The sequence below is a fragment of the Penicillium angulare genome, assembly GCF_028827245.1.
Source record: "Penicillium angulare strain IBT 27051 chromosome Unknown utg000005l_segment0_segment0, whole genome shotgun sequence".
Taxonomy (NCBI): domain Eukaryota; kingdom Fungi; phylum Ascomycota; class Eurotiomycetes; order Eurotiales; family Aspergillaceae; genus Penicillium; species Penicillium angulare.
Genome location: NW_026623164.1, coordinates 2,897,177 through 2,919,823, shown reverse-complemented (window position 1 = coordinate 2,919,823; position 22,647 = coordinate 2,897,177). Strand labels below are relative to the sequence as shown.

Below are 22,647 nucleotides of genomic sequence, written 5' to 3'. Positions count from 1 at the left end.
TATTTTCCGCTGAAAGTTGAACGCGTTAGGGGGGCTAGTCTGTCTAAGGAAGGCGGAACCTGAAGCGGTTAAACAGGGTGGTCGCAGACTTTTGTAGCAGCTCCAGCCACTTCGATGCTTGTGGATCCTCCGCATTATCTGGCCCCCCGCATATCATCCGTTCCTATCTGTACTGAGATAAGAAGAGAGGGGTTGCTGGTGCATGACTCGCTTGCCAAGTCTCGAGTGTACACTCCCTTTCCCCGACTAGGTATAGCTCAGACACATACCCCCTTCCGATTGACTGCTCGTATTCCTCCGATATCTGGGACACAAAATCCCACAATCACCTCCATAGGGTCCACAGATAACCAGCAACTATAAAAGAAAAACGATAACCGCGCGTCGTATACTTCCGACCGACCAACGATCAGGAAACCCCGGATTCGAGGTACATGATGGGATCCACAAATCTGTACTTAAAGGCCCCGGCGAACATTTCGCATCATAAAGTCTGATTCTCGGCTTCAGGCTTGAATAACACATAAATTTCTCTCATCAAAGTTTAGACATACGAACTTGCAGAAATGGGCACTCAGGGGGCGTTGGCCCGATCTTCTTTCGCTAAGTATGGAAGAAGTATTCGAGAACTGCCGCGAAGCATTATTTGCAACAGTACCTTGCTGTTCAGTTCTATGATTTACGCATTTGCTGGCATTCCTATGAGTGAGACTTTCCCCTAAATCGCCTGGTTTGATATAATCTAACATGAGGTTACGTGAAGCATGGGACCAAGGTTCCTCCGCCACTATTCCTTCCCTACCGGGTTTCGATAAGCAGTTCCACGTTTCGTCAGGATCCGATGCTGAGGCGATTTCGACCTACGTGTCAATAATTTATATTGGCTATGCTGTTGGAGCGGCCTTATCTTTCTTTGTGAATGACCGCATAGGCCGCCGATGGTCATATCGACTTTACTCGTTAGTTTTCATCATCGGTCAGATGATTACGGTGGGCGCCCCGAACATGGGCGCACTCTATGCGTCACGCATCATCACGGGTATGGGTATTGGCTCACTTAGTGTGTCCGGACCCATGAGCATAGTTGAGATTTCTCCAAAGGAGATTCGTGGTCTGCTCACAGCGATGTACACGGTGTCTATGGGCCTCGCCCTGACCGTGGCCAACTTTTGCGTGCTGGGAATTCATCGAAATGTCCCCAGTACCAATCTGCAGTACCAGATTCCGGCTTTCTCGGTAGCCATTTTTATGGCCCTGTGTATCTCTGCCAGCTTCCTCATTAGCGAATCGCCTAGATGGCTCATGATGGTCGGCCGCAAGGAGGAGGCAGTTCAAGCTCTTGTCGACCTACGACGCATGCCTGCTGACCACCATCGGATTGTCGCCGAAGTGCAAGATATCGAGACTTCACTCATTTTGGACTGGGGCGATATTCACGGCAACTCAAGCCTTTGGTTGGTCGCCAAGGAGACTTTCACGGTACCTTCCAATCTGCGCCGCTTGCAACAGGTTTTAGTTGCGTATGCGCTAGCTCAGCTTTCTGGCGCCAACTCGGTCACCAGCTACTTCATACCAATAATGAGCATTTTAGGTGACACCGGAGGCACTGAGAGACATATGTTTTTAAGCGGCATGTATGGGTTCTCGAAGCTTATTTTCAGCCTCATTTCCGCTTTCTTCTTCATTGACATTCTCGGTCGTCGAAAGTCGCTTTTCATCGGCATCACCGCCCAGATGATTTCTCATATCTACTTAGGCGTATATATCAAGTTCGAACAGAGTGGCCCTGTTCCAAATGGGGCGTCGACTTTCGCAATTGTGGCGCTGTTCATCCACGCCTTTGGGTATGCCGTTGGTAAGTCTAGCTATCTCATCGAGATTCCAGCCAAATTTTCACTCTAGCTGACCATTTTATCTTTTTTTAATTAGGCCTTTTCATTCTACCGTATGTATTTGGTGGCGAGCTCTGGCCTAATCGCATCCGTTCATTTGGCGGAGCCGTGGGCGCAACATGCCATTGGCTGTTTATCTATGCCATAAAATATGCCTTCCCCGAGATTTTGAGCTCGATGAACAACTGGGGTGCATTCATATTTTTCGCTGGCTGGTGCTTCTTGGGCCTGCTTTACACCTATTTTATTGTCCCCGAGGTTGCCGGTTTGACTGTCGAGGAGATCGATATGATCTTTCAGGGCCCGTGGTACAACGCCTTTAGACGAACTAAGCGTGGTTCTGTCATCAATGGTCTCGAAGAAGGAAGCATGCATGACATCGAGAAGGAAATCAAGAAATAGGAGAAGTAGCTATAATATTCCAGAATTTATGACGGCGCACTTGTTTGCCTTTTATCTATAAGACGCAGCGCAGTGTAGAAGAAACCCCAGTATGAGGAATTTAATGTAGAGCTAAGTGGGTGTGAGTCACAAGAGATACCCTGGTTTAGAGTTATAGTACATAAAAAGGATCAGTAGCTGAATGTCTTGACCACCAACATTATGTACCTGAGCATCCTGTACATGCCTGAAGCGCTGATATGGCCTTCCACTGTTTCCTTCCTGTACAGGCGCCTACACGTATTAGATCCAAAAGCGAAATTATTGGTTGAATATCAATGTTCAAGTTGGCTCCTAGTAATACTGGTAGTACAACGGTTAAGTTACATTAGATACTCCCAGCACTTACTACACCCACTCATTTGAACTAAAATCACGTGTATAGCCATGGTGAACGTGGACAACAGGTGCATTACATGAACTACTGCCGGACCCCATGATCATGTTCCCAAGATTTTCTAGTCACACTGTGCTTGCTTGTACAGTGTACCCGTTCTCCATCCTTGTTTGGTTACTTAGCACCCAGTCTCATAACAACAGCTATGGATCTAGGAAGTACCCCCTTTGATCTCTCAACAATTCATATTATTCGGGAAGTCTTCAATTCCAACGCGTCTTCAATTTCGAAGTGGAGCTGGACGGACAAACATTTCTTTGAAGTTTTTCCACGATGATGGCGACCCTGGATACTCCGACAAAGGCCGTGATCTAAACCGATTCTGTTGCGAACTAAATGCTTATAATAAGCTTACCGGGTCTAATGCTCCTTATAAGCGTTTAGTTCCAAAGTTCTATGGCTTTATCGATCAAATGGATCCCGCAGCTTTCTATCCTACTCTCCAAAGATTCGCCAAGGATAAGTTTAAGCCAAATGCATTATTATTAGAATATCTCGCCAATTCAGAGAGTTTGAACTGCACCAACTACTCAGATGCGCTCCATCCTCAAGCTATTGAGGGTATAGAGGAGATACATAAGGCAGGCGTTCACCACCAGGATGTCTACCACAAAAACATTCTTCTTGTCCGCGGAAATCCAGGGCCCGGTAGGCTGGTCTGGATTGACTTTGAAGTTGCAACCACTTTTGATGAATTCGGATCTAAAGAGCTGGCTCTCTGTGACCATGAACTTAATGCTATAAAGTCATTTGGGGAACTCCTGGTAAGACTTACTACGCTACTTGCTACATATAGTAGATATTGAAAGAGATAGACTCGCTAACCATTAAATATAAAGAGATGACCAGGCTGAGGGCCTCCCACCCAACACAAAATTTTATTAAGAGGTCGCCTACTACTTAGACAATGCTTAGTCCGAACCGATTTCCAACGATAGGGATTCCTATACTTAGGAACAGATCTTAAGTACTGTTCTCAAGGAATTCATTGGTCCATCTTCGTACTACTAGTTAGTGCATACTACTCTCCTCGGAATTGACAACTTCAAACGTTGAAATGGTTATTATTGTAACGGATTATACCCTTGATATCTACCAGTTTTTGCCTGTGCGTAACGCTGTCGAATCATGCACAATACTCAATTTGGTTTCTGCCATACAGTAACCTACCGTTGACGGCAGCTGCCGCCGCTTTGGAAATATGGTTAAACCTGTCCGAAGCCTGCATGTAATTAGATTCTTCAAGATTCTTATTATGAACAGTACTAGGCACCGCCCAATTGAATCAATTCGGTCGCGTTTCTGTACGATTACAAACATACTAGGCCTTAGAGCACTCCCGTGGTGACTCTAGGGTCTATTTTGGAATCACTGTAAACCTGTATACTCCTAGACATACCCGTAGAATACATTGTCTTGTCGAAGGTCATGTGAGGAGCTCTCTTGTCTTACCTAGCGCTACCGGTTTGGTTTCCCTGTATGTTGAGAAAAGATATCAAATAGCACCGCAAAATTCCTCACAGTCAAGATGATAGTTCCTAGTCGCGTGCAGCTGAGTCGCGTGCAGCTGAAGTCTAGATCCATGATGAATCTATCCTGGCTTGTTTGCGACAAAGTCTAATACAACCTTGGAACCCAGCAGTGCATTCCACCGTATCTTTCCGGGACCTGGATGAATGAGAGGATTTCGAGAGCCAAAACTGCTCAACTTGTTTCTCAAGATGGCATGACAGATAAGCCTGAAAGTCAAACCAAAGACCACCGGCAAATGGGATCGACACTTCGACTTGCCGTAAACGGGCCACTCGGTGGACCCCTCACTAGCGGCTTCTTCCGACGTATTTTCCCGTTAGTCTCGGAAGAATACGAGAGCCGATCGCGCCGAATAAGACGTTCCTGACCGCAGTGTTGATGTATAAAAAGCGCCTTGACACATTTTCCACTGTAGCATCAAATATTACAGGATCAGTCAAGATCATCTACATTTTCATTCAACCGCACGTTGTGGTACCAAGCCTAACATAACATGGGCCTCCAATCCGAACCAGTCATCGTCATAGGCGGCGGCATTGTGGGTGCCTCAATCGCCTGGCATTTGGCTAAGGAGAAGGACGTCATTATCATCGCAGAAGAAGTTGGCGGCATCGTGACTCCAAGATCATTTGCCTGGCTCAATGCAGCCGGTGCAACCCAGAAATACTATTATGATTTTCGACGCCGCTCCATGAGACGCTGGGCTGAAATTGCCAAAGAGCTGCCCGACCTCCCGATCTACTGGGGTGGTACATTGGTTTGCGACGGAACTCTCGAGGAACGTACAAAGTTTAAGGAGCGTCAAGGTGCTTGGGGCACAAATATGAGGCGCCTGGATCAAACCAGCATTGCGGCACTCGAGCCTGAACTCGACGACGCCCAATTCTCCTCCTTGGAATGGGGCCTCCATGTTCCCGAAGAGGGGAATATCGAAGCACACGTTGCTGCAGCTCAACTCGTCGCCCAAGCTCAGTCGCTAGGTGCTAGATTGCTGAAGACGACTGTCACCGGATTTTTAAAGGCTGAGAACGGTCGAATCTCGGGTGTGATGACGGGTAGTGGGGAAGTTCGTGGCAGCCACGTCGTTTTGGCCGCTGGTCTTGCGAGCGTTCCATTGTTGGCAGCAGAGAACGTCAAGCTTCCCATGGTCAGTAGTCAAGGTCTTCTAGCCAATACTAAACCAACGAATAAGCGATACTTAAGCACTATAGTCCGCTTACCAGACCTGCACATGCGCCAAACGCTCGATGGGCGTATTCGCTTTGGTGCGAGCTTTGCTGGTGGAGATCCTGGTAAGGACCCGCAAGTAACAGCAGATGAACTTTTTAATAAGGTGCAAAAGGCATTCAAGCGCGGGGGTGAGCTCGAGTTTGGCAACTACACTATTGGTATACGGCCTGATTCGGAAGATGGGTATCCTATTCTCGGCTCAACGGGCTTGGATGGACTTGACGTAGCTGTGATGCACTCTGGTGTAACAAATTCTGCGCTTGTTGGTCAGCTACTCTCCAAGAAGATTCTCCACGGCGTCGAAGATCCAATGCTTGACAATTTTCGGCTTGATCGGTTTAAAAAGAATTACTCAAAGCTTTAAACTAAAAGTGTGTTATACTTGGATGAGCTAGAACCATTGAAAATTTCTGATCAATCGGTGTTGCAGTCATTTATTATCTAAACAGCCTTCAATACAGTATATTCTTCTTCAATCCCTCAAAGAGATCAGCTGCTGTTGAAATGGCTCCTGACGGTGTTAGCTCCCACTAGAATGTAACTGATGAGTGGAGAGCCTGTACAGAGCGCGTCACTATGTAACGACAGCTCGATGTTCGGTTCAAACTTGAATTGAATGCTCCCAAATATCAAATGATCCTGAAGTCCAGTTTCAAGAGAGGCCTCACTACGCTACCTCACCGATTATACGAAGCTTTAGAATGAAGAGGCACCCTGCTGGTCTAGATATGAGTCCAATCTGGTATTCTTTCTTACTGCATCCGAACCTACTTAGAGCTCTTAGGCTGCAATCTCTAATGATCTGTTCTGAGGGTCCACAATATGTCTTATGTGGTGAAAAGCAGCTAATTGACTGTTGTGTGTTTTTGTTTGCTCTTATTTGATACTTCGTTTATCTTATATATACATATTCAACGGGCACTCTGAATTTTGGGCCATCAATTGGTCAGAATACAGCTCAGTTAAGCAAGGTCCTTTACAACAAAGCCCTCTATCTAATAAGCTAGATTCCCGAGGATTTGGTGGGGCCTTATCATTACCTACTTGCCTCTGGGGAGCGGACCGACCTCGGATATCTAGAAAGACTACCTCTAGGTATCTTCCTATACTCCGTCCAGGTGTCTTCTATTCTAAAAAAGAAACAATATACTCTACTCTACATCCCATTTTATCGTTTTTGGCAAATTTTCAAGCAAGTGACAAATCATAGATTCAACTACATTAAATCCAAAGGCAAGTAAGACAGAGCTCAACCTTTTTTTCTCTTGGTCAATATAGAGCAAGGCATCTATTGCAAGTGTGATGGTTTCAAAGAAGAACAACTCTTTTCACGAGAAGGCCTCAGTCTTTTATGACTATAATTCATCCAGCGCCTGTCAGGCCAATGCACGCCACCTAAATATCTATGTAAGATGATTTCAAAAGCTCATGGGGATTCATCAGTTTTGCTTTCTTCCCATCTAAGTCATTGACAGTAATCGGATCCAAGGACCTTCATATCAACGCTTGCTTTTGATTCCTGAAAGAACTCTTGAAGCCATCCTTTAGTATCTTCATGTATGCATTTGTTGATATTTGATTTGCCCAGGTGTTTAAGTTGGGTAGGTGTTAAACCAGATACATTAAACTTGAAAAGATTTTGTACTTGAAGAGACTTTGAATCCTCATCAAACCAAATCCTAGTCTTTATATGAACAGTTGCGAGAAAATGGTCATTGAAAGCGCACTGGTGCGCAAATTCCATATTTCCGGTCTCACAACCAAGGGATGGCTTACTGCATCTCCAGTAGTTTTGATAAAAACATTGTTGCTCTGGCGTCCGAGCAACAATTATACAATTTCGTGTATTATGAAATGTCATCGCTGAGCAAGGACAGATATCGACCACTGTTGCGTAAAGAGAAGAGCATTGGGGCTTAAGTTGAAATATGATCGTAGGGCTCGCCCTATGGAGCGTTTATGAATATTGTGACATTGTCTACAATATACCGAACGCTTATCTCCAAGTCGAAGAAGGAGTTCTGCTCTGTACTTTAATTCCGGGGGAAGCCTCTGAAAGACATTAACCTCAGCTTTTTGACAGGCGTTAATCGCGACCTCGGACTCGTTCTCATAGAGAAAGAGCCTTGTTCGGATAATGGTACGTAACTTTTGGAAAGTATATTGACCCATATTGAAGGAATATTGTACCTTGACAACTATCGGTTGATGAAAATATTTTGTAGTTTCGGAGACTGCAGGAAAGTGAGAATAAAGGTAGTTCCAATGTTCCCTTAGGAGGTTGATGACAAGCGTTCGCGTCATACACGAGTCTCCGACTCCAACCTGGGGACTAGTACGTCCCTTGCCGCTATCTCCCCTGATACGACGGGATCCTCCGGCCACCCCCTATCAATGCACTAGTAAGCCAAGAGTTGCTGTAGGGAAACATAGTAATAAATAATGGGGAAATACATGTCTCAAAGCTCTAAAGCTGCTATAGGGAACATAGTGGTAAACAATGTGGGTCTGATACAGTGTTCTTCCAGTGATACATCTCATGGTAGGTGGTCCGCGCTCTCACGGGCCTCCAGTAAGCCCCCAGTAGTGGTGAACGAGACACTCACTATACACCCAATCTCCACCCCCAAGAAAGAGGGGCAACAGCCGGCCCTGTGTTGGCTTGGGGTCCACTTCAACCGCCGACTCACCTGGCGCAGATACGTCGCCGTCCGCACAGCAAAAGCTAGGGCGGTGGCCCAGCACATCCGCAACCTCGCAAGAACCAGAGCCGGCCCCCCAGCGGCGGCGCTTCGAAAGGCGGTAATCACATGCGTCCTCCCACTCCTCTACGGCACGGAAGCCTGGTACAGAGGCCATATCGCGGGCATTCTGAATACTTTCCCTTAAGGTCTCACTGCTCACCCATAACTGATGCCAATCAGCATATTCTTTGACAGATATATCGAGAAGTCCAGGAATATGATCTGGATCAGTCTGCTTAGGAGCTAGGGTTATATATTTAGCAGCAGCGGCAGTTGTACTATATGGATCGAAATCAGTTTCACCATTCTATTCACATGAATTCTTTCTCGAATTTCCATTTTGCAATATGCTATACTATTATGCTTTAGTCTATTCCTGGACCCTGTTCTTGACAGTATCGTATGGGATAATTGCATAAAGATAGCTTCTGTATTAAGCTCGTATGGCCCGTCCGCAAGGTGTCTATCGGGCAGAATGTTTTGACAAACAGTCCAAACATGATGAAGATACAATAAACATCTGACAAGATCTCCACCCCTTCTATTTTTGTGTAGCCTTCGTCTACATCTGTCTTTTACATTAGCTCACAAAGTAAAACTCGTGAAATAACGCAAGAGGCTATTCAGAGTAGTCCTCGAATTCAAGATGCCCATCAGACAGGTGTGGCCAAGTCCACTGCTCAACCTCCCAATCGAGATCCTCCTAATGATAGTGGACATTCTGGACACCCGAGACGTCGGCTCATTTCTACGCACGGCGCGGAGATATGCCAGCATCCTCGATTCCCATCTTTATCAACGTGCGCGCAGCCATATCTGCGCCGACGAAAACTCCGTCCTCGGATGGGCCGCGAAAAGAAATCAAGCATCTGTAATCCGCAAGCTCCTAAGGAAAACCAGGGATGAGCCAATTCCACTTGAAGCGAAAAGTAAAGCACTATGTCTCGCCGCAGAGGCCGGAACGCATTGCATCATCGAGCTTTTAGTGGACGCAGGTGCGGATCTATCATCTGCGATAGATATGGGACGGAGGCCGACATGTAGCGCACTGCAACTCGCTGCAGGGAATGGCCATGAAATAGCCGCCCATGTACTTCTGGGAATGGGGGCAGATATCGCTGCCACAAATTCAAACCAAGAGACCGCTCTACACTATGCGGCCCGTGGTGGCCAGGAAAGTGTTACGAGACTACTTCTGGAGAGGGGAGCTGATGTTGCAGCATTAACGATCGAGCGACAAACATCACTCCATTACGCAGTTCTATCCAGAAATAAAACGGTTGTGAAGCTGCTCCTAGAGAAGGGGGTAGACATAGAGGCAACTTCTGACGCTGGGCAGACAGCGTTATTTGGTGCAGTTGGTTTCGAGAATTCTGGCAGCGAGTCCATTCTTAACCTACTTCTGGCGAAGGGTGCAAATGTGAATGTATCTGAACGTTTTCGGAACTTGACGCCACTACACTTTGCTGCAGAGGATAGCAATGAATGGGCTGTTAGGTCACTATTGGCGAATGGGGCGAACGTGATGGACCGTGATTCCTTAGGACATACGACACTGCATATAGCGGCCGAGTCTGGGAACGAAGCAGTTGTAAGAATGCTCCTCCAAAAAGGGGCGGATATTTCCGCTGTTGCAGTTGAAGAGGATGATACACCACGGAATTTTGCAGAATGGAGTGGCCATGAAGCAATTGCAAGACTTCTAGAGGAGGCAGCCACACAGCGTGTGAAAGATTTAGCTTGAAATACTATTTATGGATGTGGTACTGTGCGGATGTTCAACCATCTTTATAGGACTAATCCCCTAGAAGTTTGTGCGGCTTGGTTAGGTGCCTGTCCACGACAGAAGCTGCACACCAATGAGGTGATATATATTAAAGAAGACCGCACAAAAGTGAAGTGATACTGTAAATGCAATGTCAACAGCATTCCAGCCAACACGGCATTTGCTTGGGTGCCTAGTGAATTTTGGGTTCGGGTCATGTAACAAGCACATTACAGATAGTGTCCATTCACAGCCATATGTAGGAACATATGAGGGAGTCAGGTCCCGTAGATTCGGCAGACGAGGTTGGTAGGTGGCATCATTATCGAAAGTAGTGTAAGCCATCCCCTTAAAGCAGTAGATACTACTAAGAAGCCTATTTATAGTGCTATCGTATGTTAGCTGGAAACAAGAGGCTCCCACCAGGCACAGGGGAAGAGGAGTATGTGTCTGACAGGCTAAGTATGTGATCAGCAGGATCATTGATGTTCTGCCAGTCTGAGTTTGGTAGATCGGTCTGTGCAGTTAGCTTGTGGGGTTGCTAAGGTTTTAAGATTGCGAGTAAGCGCTAGGATTGCCACTCGAATGCGCTGTGTGGATGGAGAAGATGGCAGGTTGTCAGATCCGCACGATCCAGCGCTGCTGGAGTTGGTTGAATTGTTTGTATTGCTCTGGAAGATTCCAGTAATACTCGTATCTTCTATACATATTGTAGTGGGGAAAATCTCCACCCTATCAGGAATGACCCTTATGGTCGCGGAGTTATTATCCCCTTTTCGTTTCTTGTAGTTATATAGTATTGCGTTACAATTGATTCTATAATATGTATAATTAATATACTTCTTATACTCTTTTACTTGCGTTCTACGATTCTGATTTCCTGCGTGGATCAGGGAAAGATATTGATGTTTTGCTGTGGGTTTTTCAGACTAAGTAACCGGCCGATCTCCTCCATGTAGCTATACTACAGTTATGGGATAATTTCTATCATTTAAAACCCAGTGCTAAGATCCTCGTGTGTACAAAGCTTTAATATTTATGTTAAAACGACAACATAGACCGGACCGACTACTCTAAGTCATGACCTCACTCACAGTTGAATCGTTTTTGAAGAAAACCAGTTTTCGAATTGCAATACCTACCGACGTCTATTGGTAAAACAAACTGGATTTATGATTTAGCTGGTAGAATTGCCGACCGGGTTTTTAACCTTGAAACCTTTGTAGCTTATTCCCATCCGCTCCTCAACTTTTCATGTTCTAGATTCAAATAGACTTTGCGATACGACAATGATTCTCCACGAAATGAGGCCCCACTTTTTCTATAATCTGTCAGATCCTCTCTCCAAGGCGACCATGGCGAGGATTAAATCCGGGTGGTTCCGAAGTGGTCCAGATACAAGCTCATGTAGGATTTCAATCCTGTCTATATATGTAGAATGCTACGCCATTAGATTCTCCGTGGTGCAAGCACTATGTTACTGGCATTTAGTCCACCATATGGTTCTGTGCTAACGGGTTCTGATCTGACTTCTTGAATGCAAGTTTTTGTTTCAACTTCATCACCTTGTCAACCTACCTTTAGAGGAGGCCCTTCCAAATGCTCACTTTATCTCACCTTCCCAATAAAAGCAGACGGGGTTTTCAGGTTTTCAGAATCTTAGTCATCCTCTTCGCCGTGGGATATTATTGCAAGGAAACTATCTGGGGACTCGAACACCATTATTCCACCACAGGCCCCCAAGATGGGTCCTCCTTTCACAAAAGGCTAGATCAAATCTACTTGGCTCCAGAGGACTCACATAGACCTATGAATTTGAAAACTGGTCTTTCAATCGCCATTGAGCCCGAGAACGCCTCTTGTGAAAGTTTCAGGAGAAGTTTCGACAATCTCTTATCACTTTTACCAGACAACTCTCACATCGAAGATATCACTGGTACGATTAAAGGAACAGGCGAGGAGAAGCTCCGCGAGGTGGGGTTTCGGGCTCGTGCATTCAAGGCTCTCTTGGAAGCATGGGAAGCAGTTCATTTCGTCCAAACGGGGGAGCAAATGCTTGTTCGCAACGATATTCTACAGCTATTGAGAGATAATCCTGGAATAGCCGAGGATCTTAAGTTGGATCAAATTGACATGATCCACGCATTCGAGCAAGTACAATACTTCCTCACACAATTATCGAGATGTCTATTTTCTTGGACAACACCCTATTTTCCCGACCATATGACTCTACACGCCCAATTCTGGAACGCGGGTCGCGGTATTGTCTTTACCGCTGGTAATCGGCAGGCACCTTACGTACTTACTTCGATTCAATCCATTCGGGGGCTGGGTTGTGAGTTACCCATTGAAGTTTTGTATCTCGGGAATGATGACCTGGGTGAGGATTTCAGGGAAGAGTTGGAATCTATACCAGGTGTAATTACACGAGATTTGAATCCAATGGTCTCAGATGAGGGGTGGAAATTAAGAGGGTGGGCTGCAAAACCTTTCGCCATCCTTCTGTCAAGCTTTCGAGAAGCGATATTTATTGATGCCGATTCGATTTTTCTTCGCAACCCGGAAGAGTTATTCCTTGACCGATTTTATCAAAAGACAGGTGCATTATTTTTTAAAGACCGACTATTTATGCCAGGATCCAAGAAGGAATGGTTAAGGAATATCTTGCCGTCACCTATCTCCAAGCAAGCTAGGAAGAGTCGACTCTGGACTGGGGAAAGTATCCACATGCAAGAGTCTGGAGTTGTGGTTGTCGATAAGTGGAGGCATTTTGTTGCACTTCTCATGGTGACAAGAATGAATGGACCGGATCGTGACGGAAAGAAACCTGAGGGTCGCGTCGGTGTGTATGATATGGTATTCGGTAAGCGGCGTGAGCATTTTATAACCCAATAGCTTTACTTACGTACAGCAGGAGACAAAGAAACTTTTTGGTTGGGCTGGGAGCTCGTTGGGGATACTGACTATGCCTTCCATAAAGGCGATGCTGCTGTCATGGGGAAGGTGGAAATGAACCCAAAATATGATTCACCGATAACTAACGGGGCCAAAGGAGACCAGGATCTCCGGTTTACCATCTGTGCGCCACAGCTATTACACCTAGGTGTTGACGGCCATCCACTATGGTTTAATGGGTGGATACTTCCGAACAAGTTCGCTCGTGGTGACCATCTGCAGCCTGCTCAATTCGACGCATTCATTCGTGAACCAGGTGATGCTGGTACCATTGGATCTTGGAGACTTGAGAAGAACAATGTCTGCTGCTTGTCAGCGAACCATGTAGTCAATTTTACCTATGCAGAAAAGGAGTCCTTGGGGAACACTATTCAGATTGCGAAGGATGTCAGTGCCATTTAAAGAGAATGGAAACTGTTGTGATATAACACTGCAGCAGATCAGGAGCCTAATCGCAACCTCGGAATTAATCATGAAGTGTCTATACGAAGAACAAGTTGATTGGATGATTGAATATCAACTTGATCTTCTCCTTGTATATATAGCCTCACTTATTTCCTTGGTACAAGAAAAATAAATTCATACCTCTGAACTACAAGATTCCTGAAATCCTCATAAGAATTAGGCTCTGTATTGCTCGCGATATTAGTTTGAGCGTCTGAATGCATACCTGCTTGGGCATACCTGCTTGGGGTTGGTCTTTTTTGGAACTCGTATTCAATGAACGTGCGGGGTTCATGTTGGTAACCAATTGAATGCCAATACGCAAACGTGGAGACGATACTTTTGTAGCAACATGCGAAGAGAAAAATGGCAATAAAAATCCTCAACACAGTCTTACGTGGTCGTTATGAATTGGGGAGCTGGGATAAAGTAAACATTGTGAATAGCTCATGAGGATTACTGATGAATGCTCCCGACACATTTATCTCAATTTAGAACGAAGCACGAGGTTTAAAAAGAAGGAGGAGAATTAGAACATTCATATAACATAATAATTTCATGATTTGGTAGCCAGCCTTTGGAGCCACCCACCTGCAAGATTGGTGCTAGTGGTAATGACAATAGACTGCAATACTAAGAGTCTAGACGCAACTCCAAATTGAAGGTTGCTATCATGTCCACGGAGATCCTTTCGCCAAGCTGCCAAGAATATCACTCTCTTGCGTCTAGCAATCATAGCGGAACCAGACGGGCCCTCATTCTTGCTGGTCAAGTTAGGGATAAGAAAAGCTGATGTCCACGATGTAAATTTGCTTCGCCGCATTTAGAATAAGGTTCCGGCAAAATTACCAGTGGTCTGGATTGAAGCAGGTTTCAGACCTGGTACCAGTGAGCCTAATCAAACAAAAAGGCGGCATTACGAGATTAGCTTGGCACCAACCGCGGTCTGGCGGCTGCGGTGCGGTTAGGTTACCACGAAAACGCGGTTGAGGTTTGGGATTTCGCTAACTGCCGTTGGTTACGACACATCCAGAAGCCCCACTTGGTTAACTGCTAGTAGGCAGTGGTTTGGCAAACAGGCCAAATAGCTGAGATCCCATGATTTACATACTTCATGCAGATTTGACACTTGGATAGTACATACAAGCTGATAAATATGTAATGCTCGATCTAGATCCTAGATAATGTAATCAAATTAAATAAGATTTCCTTGACCTGATATATGATTCTCGTTAGGAACTGCCATGATAGACCTTGCAAACAAAAGAGTTGTAATTTAGTGTTTGAATCGGTATCAGCCAGCACTTTTAAGCCTCTTAGCATAACCTAATTAGGTTAGCTATGTATTTGCGGTTTCTCTGCGGTTGATCGCGGTCTAGCCATACGGTTTCGTGGTGCAGTGCGGTTGGGCTTTGCCTACCCATGCAGTGGTTGTGGCGAGCTCTAATTTAGAGGAACTCAGCGATAATTAGTTTGTAGATTGACGGAATAATATTCCAGTCCATTCAAAGAAAGGTTCTAGACCCGCACGAAAAAAAATAAAGTTTTAAAACTATACTTGCAGAAAGATGAATACGATGCGTGTTGCTTGAAAGTTTAGAAATTTATCTCACATTGGGATTCAAATCAGTTTACAGCTAATGGGAATAGTGATATTTAACTTTAGAAGATATCAAGAAAAATGTGAGGTTTCCATGGATACTAGTGACCTTCTGACAATTTTATGATATCACCATCACTTGAAGGGATATTGTTTTTCACGATACTGCTTTAGCCGCAATATAAAAAGGGTCCTAACAGCCTGGGCCACTAAATTCGCAATCCGGATAGCTAACCTAACATCTTTCCTTTACCTTTTCACTGCAATTGCCGGAAAAATGCAGGTCAACTTCAAAATTTTGATGAGCTTTTTGGCACTCTACATTTTCCCTATTCTTGCAACAGGAAATCTATTACCACGCGTGTCCCCAGCTCGTTTTAGAAGAAATGCCTTGTTTGAAAGACGGGGCTCCCTGCCAACTGGGGCATTTGCACCCTCGAAGCTGGGTACCCGAGACGTGACCAGCCAGTGCTCGACCAATTTTCGTATTGGCAGCGCTAACGGGGGCACGATAATTGGCCAGGTCACCGTTGACGTTGACGTTACCACAAAAAGCATTACTGTTAACTACCCAACAGCACCTTCTGGGGCTACATACCAGGAAGCCCATTTCTATGTCGGGACTACACCTCCTACAGGCGGTAATCCTGGTGGGTTTCCATATAGCGCTAGCTGCTCTGGGACGACATGCACCCTTCATGTTCCAGGCCCCTTATCCTTCATTAATTGTGGGGCTAAACTCTACTTTGCCGCTCATGCTGCTCTCAACGGACGTAATGGCGGTACAGGATGGGCTTTAGGAACCTGCTATGACTGCAATAAATGCGGGACAGCAACCTGTCCTAATTATTGGTCTTGCGACATTACATGCCCGACCACAACCACCACAACCACCACTACTACCACTACTACGACTGAGCCAACTACTACTACCACTGAGTCAACTACTACCACTACTACGACTGAGCCAACTACTACTACCACTGAGTCAACTACCACCACTAGTACGACTGAACCAACTACTACTACCACTGAGTCAACTACCACTACTACCACTGAAGAAACAACTACTACTACTGAGCCTACTACCACTACTACCACCGAGGAAACTACCACTACTACCACTGAGGAAACTACCACTACTACTACGACTGAAGAAACTACCACTACTACTACTGAACCTACCACTACTACTACCACTGAGGAAACTACCACTACTACTACGACTGAAGAAACTACCACTACTACTACTGAACCTACCACTACTACTACCACTGAGGAAACTACCACTACTACCGAGCCTACCACTACTACTACCACTGAGGAAACTACTACTACTACTACTGAACCTACCACTACTACTACCACTGAGGAAACTACCACTACTACTACGACTGAAGAAACTACCACTACTACTACTGAACCTACCACTACTACTACCACTGAGGAAACTACCACTACTACCGAGCCTACCACTACTACTACGACTGAAGAAACTACCACTACTACTACTACTGAACCTACCACTACTACTACTACTGAGGAAACTACCACTACTACCGAGCCTACCACTACTACTACGACTGAAGAAACTACCACTACTACTACTACTGAACCTACCACTACTACTACCACTGAGGAAACTACCACTACTACCGAGCCTACCACTACTACTACGACTGAAGAAACTACCACTACCACCGAGCCAACTACTACTACTACCACTAAAGAAACTACCACTACTACCACTGAGCCAACTACTACTACTACTGAAGAAACAACTACTACTACAACTGAAGAAACAACTACTACTACCACTGAGCCAACTACTACTACTACTGAAGAAACAACTACTACTACAACTGAAGAAACTACTACTACTACTGAAGAAACAACTACTACTACAACTGAAGAAACTACTACTACTACTGAGCCAACTACCACTACTACAACTAAGGAAACAACTACCACTACCACTGAGCCAACTACTACTACCACTGAGTCAACTACCACTACTACCACTGAAGAAACAACTACTACTACTGAGCCTACTACCACTACTACCACCGAGGAAACTACTACTACTACTGAAGAAACAACTACTACTACTGAGCCAACTACCACTACTACAACTAAGGAAACAACTACCACTACCACTGAGCCAACTACTACTACCACTGAGTCAACTACCACTACTACCACTGAAGAAACAACTACTACTACTGAGCCAACTACTACTACTACTGAAGAAACAACTACTACCACTGAGCCAACTACTACTACTACTGAAGAAACAACTACTACTACCGAGCCTACTACCACTACTATGACTGAGCCAACAACCACTATGACTGAGCCAACTACCACTACTATGACTGAGCCAACTACCACTATGACTGAGCCAACTACCACTACTATGACTGAGCCAACTACCACTATGACTGAGCCAACTACCACTATAACTGAGCAAACTACCACTATAACTGAGCAAACTACCACTATAACTGAGCCAACTACCACTATAACTGAGCCAACTACCACTACTATGACTGAGCCAACTACCACCACTATAACTGAGCTAACTACCACTGCCACTGAGCCAACCACTACTACCATTGAGCCAACCACCACTACCACTGAGCCGACCATCACTACGTCTTGCAGAACATATTCGGTGTGGAAGGGTCACCAAAATCATGAATATTGCGTAACATCTACCATATGCGATAGCCAATGGGACGTGAAATCTATGTCCTGGACGACAAAGGTTCACCCTGATCATCGCCCTGATCATCGCCCTGATCACCGCCCTGATCACCGCCCTGATCACCGCCCTGATCACCGCCCTGACCACCGCCCTGATCACTGATCACTTCCATCTTCTATTACGGAAAATGGGCGCTGCATAATCACTCCTGCGGGTCCAAGAAAAACACTACCGCTTTGGAAATCACCTCGTTGCAAATTCGTTTCTAGTACCTACCCGCGTGGATATTAGGAAACTGTTATTTTTCTCTTTCCATCTATAATACTTCTTCGTTTTCCTCTCGTCTGCCTGTGTTCCAATTGAATGTTTGGCTGATTATTCAGACTAAACTTTAATATTATTTAATCTGTATCTTATGTTTTGAAGGTTAATAATAATAAGAGTTAATAATAATAAGAGTTAATAATAATAAGAGTTAATAATAATAAGAGTTAATAATAATAAGAGTTAATAATAATAAGAGTTAATAATAATAAGATAATAATAAGAGTTAAAAATAACAAGTAAAAGGTGACTAGTGTTATGCTCTCTTGACCAATACTTGTTGAATTGTCTGAATACTTATACGTGTCCCTGTAGATTATCCAGTCAATGGCCCTTTCGCTGAAACTACCTGACTGCTCTATTGACCGTACAAGATATTATGTCAGAGCAATATTATCAGCAGGTCCTATCTTGGATACTTAGGATTTACTTTGAAGAACTTACTTAGATGTGAACCCCTGAATATATCAAGAGCCAAGAGAAGATACAGTTGAATTCAGATCGAGAGGATAAGTGAATCCTGAAAAATCCTTCAATCTAAATGCCACCTCAAACTTTGTCTTTATTAATCAATCTTCAAGCTCGGCCCTATAGTCTCAATAGTCACCAAATCAATGCGGTGAATTTTAAAGTTTGACCACCCCCGCATCGGATACTCCACTCGGAGCCAACTCGGAGGTCCGTTGGCGCGTTTGAAATAACCGACTGTCTCGCTGATCCTGGCAAATCCCCAGTTTCTCTGTCAACACATGTCACTTTGAAGATATGAAAGAACGGGGCCTCATCCAACATCGCCCCACGCGACGGATGACCCGCGATGCGGCCGTATTGTCTACATACCCACTGGATGGCATGATAGCCGAGGTCCACCGATTACTTGGCCCGACTTGGGTGCTTCCCCCGTATGATCGTCTACTGCCGCCTAATTTGGAGTCGCCATCATCAACGTTACAGCAGGATGACATAGACTTTCTGATTCGGAAGGGCGCCTTTGATGTGCTGGAGCCACAATCTGCCCTAGAGTTTTTCAAAGCCTATATTCGACACGTTCACCCTCACGTTCCTTTTCTCGACCTAGACCGTTTCTCGGCGTTCCTTCTTGAGTGGCAGACCGGTTGTGAAAATGCAGGTTACAAAGGGCAGAAAACCAGTTTACTTTTGTTTCAGGCCGTTATGTTTTCTGGTGCGTTCTTCGTGGACTTGAAACATATTTATGCGGCGGGTTTCCTTTCCAGACGAAGTGCATTGGATTCCCTCTTCCAACGAGCACGGGTAAGTAATCCTTCGCCAGAGTCAGGCATTTTCCCTAGCTGATTGGGTTTCAGGTTTTGTACGATCTCGATGCAGAGGATAACAAGTTGACAGCTGTTCAAGCTCTTCTACTCATGACCTATTGGTACGAAAATCCAGAGTGGCATAAGGATGGCCGCCATTGGATCGGGGTCTGCATTTCACTTGCATATAATGTTGAGCTTCATCTCGACTACTCGGGGCATCCGGATTGGGGACTACGAAAAGTTCTATGGTGGTGTATTTTCACTCGCGATCGGCTGATGTCGCTGGGGCTACAGCAACCTCCAATCATCAAAGACCAACTTCAATCATCCATTCCACTTCTAGCGACCGATAAAGATGATATAGTTGCGCCAAGATTTGTCTCCAAAATAGGCATTTCATACTATGCCAATCGTCATGAAAGACTGGCTCAAATATTCATACATAAAGCCCATCTATGCCGCTGTGTCAGAGATGATCTTTTCTCTTGGAATTGCCAACCTATCAATACTCGTCAACCGATTACACCGTCACGAAAATCCTGTTTATGGCTCTCAAAATTGGAACTTGACAATTGGCTTCAAGAGCTACCCGAAAACATATCGTTTCATCCCACACCATTCATCACCGACGAGTCTGATCTCCTACTGCATTCACACTCTGCATGGTTAAAATTGATATATTTAGAGCTACACGGCGTTATTCATCGCCAACTCGACTTTTTATCTGAAAAATACAGCTCACGCCAACAACTTTCCATTGAAGCACCTGATTGCCCTGTCCTGCAAAGTGCTGTTGAATTCACCATGATTTTACAAGACCTTCACGAGAAGCATCTTATCTCCTATCTCACAACGACAAGCGTTCCTATGATATTACGAGCAGGGATCCTTCATATCCAAGAAATATTCCTGGCCAATTCAATCTCAAATTCAGCAAGTATCCGTCGACTATTGCACTGCATTCTGTCACTTCAGCAACTCGGTAGTAGATACGGGTCGGCATTATTCGTGGCTTCGTTACTCGGAGCCCCGAAGGGTCTATCTGTTGTTACTTCTACGCCAAGCGAAATCCTTGCTCATGTCGACATAGAGTCACTAGGTCGGCTGACATCGAACTTCTCCGATTGTTCAGATAAAACCGTTATTAAGATCAGAGAACCATATGATGTGGACATTGTGTCGGGACTGAAGTCAAAAGTCGAAAATTTGAAGATAGCCGCTTTATAGTAAATTGATTACTTTTTCCATCTTTCAATCAGCGCCAAGGCTCAAGAGCCAAGACAAAAAACCACATGATACTCCAATTGCGCACATGCCCATCATGCAGCAGCCCTTCTTCCGTGTCTCATTTCCGACTTAAAATCGAATCCAAAATACACCCTGCGGGTCAACGAGTCTCTTAATGATATTTAGTCTGTCGTAATCGAACCCCCCAAAGCACTTGCTGGAAATTTCAGTCATTCCAGTAAGGCTGTTTTCAAGTTATCAGTCAGTATATGATCGAAGAGATGTGCAGGAACTACTAGTAGCACTACTAGAAAAACTCATCCCTCGTTGAGACAAATGCCCGAATCTGGAGATAGTCGTTTCATAGCCTAACCTTGGAGAAAATAAGTTATCCGTGTCACACAGAAGCTAGGTCCCGAAACAGGGGATACAGAAAGTCGGTAAATTTCACTTTCCAAGTGTCATATATTGCCGAGCTATTATGAATAAATCGATGATAGGTCAAACTTTATGCTCTTACCCACGATGGAACCTGAAAGTCATCTGATCCGGGCTCCGGTCGAGGAGCCTTGGCCCAAATTATGGTCAGTATTGGAGGTGTGTTGAACATGAGACGGAAGGCTGCGTAGTCAAACATCAATTGATCCCACAGAAATCACGGCAAATTATTAAAATTACCCCAGAGGGCAGATCTCAAGGTCGTAGCGATTTTTCTGTACTAAGTGATGAACTTATTTATAAATATCGATCTATCATCCAGTTGTGGAGAATTGAGATAAAAACTCTTTGGTCCTAAGTCATCAACAGTCTTCGCTTCTTCTGGGAAGCAGAACTCGAACCAAGCCTTTTATTTCAGCTATTACCCGATCAAGATGAAATGATTCTCACTTCCCGTCCCCCTTCTTCTTTTCTCTATTTTCATGACTGTGGGAGCAAACCCGCTTCCCGATCAAGATAGACACCGACCTCCAGAGCATTTTGAAGGGGTATGTCCCTTACATTCAAAATTCGCCTCCCCCCATAAAGCTGCACGTATCATTCCCCTATACGTGGAAATATACTAAGTATTCAATTCCTGCTAGCAATGCGATGTGAAAGACCAAGAATGTTACTTTCGCGTTGGGCCCAATGGTCCCGATGGACTTGCTCAATACGACCATGTCCCTTGTCAAAAGAAAGTGAGTTTGAAAACTTCAATTTCTTTCGGTAGTTCACCGTGGAGGCTTTTAGGGTCAATTACCAAATGAATACTAACTATTACCAAGACGCCATGTCACAAAGAAGGAGGGCATTGTTCTTTCATCCCCAACACGCATACCAACAAAAATCCGCATAACACAGCCCGTATGCGCCAGCTAAATCACTCATTTTATCAAATACTTTGGGGGCAGCGAGAATCTGGAGAGGAAGTATGCGAGTAGCGCAAAAGTGGAACAGTATGTGAATCAATTTTGAAATTGCCAGCTTTGGTATTAAATTTTTTTCTCTAAGGCGCAGTTAGTACATGTGAGGTCTTGATACTGGCTCTTGTCTATGTCAAGTACACAATGACTAACAAAGTGCTCATAGCATTCAATATCTTTAGGGAAGTACTATTTTTATATGAACAGACTTTAGAGCATAGAAGATGTACATTGATTGACCAGGGCATATCATCACTGCAGGTTTCTTCAGCTGTTGCCTATGAACCATAGCTCGAATGCAGCTACCTAGGACTATCTTTCTCTCTCTCTCTTTGCAATCTGTGGCTTTATGCATTGCGATGAACGTACTACCTAGACTACATGGAATGGGGTGAGGTTCAAAGAGCACCACGCACTTAGTAGACGTAAAGCAGTCAATCATCATAGCAAATAAGTACTAACTTACGGGAGTAGTACTATCTGGGCGCTGAGCCTAGCTCCGATGCTTAATTTAGTGATATAGTATTTGAAAAGCCATTTATATTTCCTATCTTATCATAAAGAAATGTCCTGGTAGATCTAGCAAGGCTCGTACACAGTCCCGATAGAGTAGAATCGTTCACAATTTACAAAGATACCAACCAAATTTGACCCAGACGGAAGCTTGGAAACACTGTCATAAGCTTTCATTTTGTGATCGTTTTCGGT

General features: G+C 44.7%; 8 protein-coding genes across 8 annotated transcripts; 7 read left to right on the top strand and 1 right to left on the bottom strand.

Annotated features, from left to right (window-relative positions):
• Positions 1 to 747: 747 nt before the first annotated feature.
• N7478_008426 (uncharacterized protein) lies at positions 748 to 2,294 on the top strand (the record flags this gene model as incomplete). Its single annotated transcript, XM_056924640.1, has 2 exons — positions 748 to 1,855; positions 1,930 to 2,294. 2 exons carry the CDS (start codon positions 748 to 750, stop codon positions 2,292 to 2,294), a joined length of 1,473 nt encoding a protein of 490 aa, XP_056777366.1.
• Positions 2,295 to 3,143: 849 nt separating this feature from the next.
• N7478_008425 (serine/threonine protein kinase) lies at positions 3,144 to 3,615 on the top strand (the record flags this gene model as incomplete). Its single annotated transcript, XM_056924639.1, has 2 exons — positions 3,144 to 3,494; positions 3,580 to 3,615. The coding sequence occupies 2 exons, from the start codon at positions 3,144 to 3,146 to the stop codon at positions 3,613 to 3,615; spliced, it is 387 nt and encodes a 128-aa protein (XP_056777365.1).
• Positions 3,616 to 4,756: 1,141 nt separating this feature from the next.
• On the top strand, positions 4,757 to 5,857 carry N7478_008424 (NAD(P)/FAD-dependent oxidoreductase; the record flags this gene model as incomplete). The annotated part of the gene is made up of 1 exon (XM_056924638.1): positions 4,757 to 5,857. The coding sequence occupies one exon, from the start codon at positions 4,757 to 4,759 to the stop codon at positions 5,855 to 5,857; it is 1,101 nt and encodes a 366-aa protein (XP_056777364.1).
• Positions 5,858 to 8,052: 2,195 nt separating this feature from the next.
• On the bottom strand, positions 8,053 to 8,737 carry N7478_008423 (uncharacterized protein; the record flags this gene model as incomplete). The annotated part of the gene is made up of 2 exons (XM_056924637.1): positions 8,053 to 8,515; positions 8,727 to 8,737. 2 exons carry the CDS (start codon positions 8,735 to 8,737, stop codon positions 8,053 to 8,055), a joined length of 474 nt encoding a protein of 157 aa, XP_056777363.1.
• A 146-nt stretch (positions 8,738 to 8,883) lies between these two features.
• Positions 8,884 to 9,981, top strand: N7478_008422 (uncharacterized protein; the record flags this gene model as incomplete). Its single annotated transcript, XM_056924636.1, has 1 exon — positions 8,884 to 9,981. One exon carries the CDS (start codon positions 8,884 to 8,886, stop codon positions 9,979 to 9,981), a length of 1,098 nt encoding a protein of 365 aa, XP_056777362.1.
• Positions 9,982 to 11,601: 1,620 nt separating this feature from the next.
• Positions 11,602 to 13,359, top strand: N7478_008421 (alpha-mannosyltransferase; the record flags this gene model as incomplete). Its single annotated transcript, XM_056924635.1, has 2 exons — positions 11,602 to 12,865; positions 12,917 to 13,359. 2 exons carry the CDS (start codon positions 11,602 to 11,604, stop codon positions 13,357 to 13,359), a joined length of 1,707 nt encoding a protein of 568 aa, XP_056777361.1.
• Positions 13,360 to 15,278: 1,919 nt separating this feature from the next.
• Positions 15,279 to 17,870, top strand: N7478_008420 (uncharacterized protein; the record flags this gene model as incomplete). Its single annotated transcript, XM_056924634.1, has 1 exon — positions 15,279 to 17,870. The coding sequence occupies one exon, from the start codon at positions 15,279 to 15,281 to the stop codon at positions 17,868 to 17,870; it is 2,592 nt and encodes an 863-aa protein (XP_056777360.1).
• A 927-nt stretch (positions 17,871 to 18,797) lies between these two features.
• On the top strand, positions 18,798 to 20,536 carry N7478_008419 (fungal specific transcription factor domain-containing protein; the record flags this gene model as incomplete). The annotated part of the gene is made up of 2 exons (XM_056924633.1): positions 18,798 to 19,304; positions 19,358 to 20,536. The coding sequence occupies 2 exons, from the start codon at positions 18,798 to 18,800 to the stop codon at positions 20,534 to 20,536; spliced, it is 1,686 nt and encodes a 561-aa protein (XP_056777359.1).
• Between the last annotated feature and the right edge of the window lie 2,111 nt (positions 20,537 to 22,647).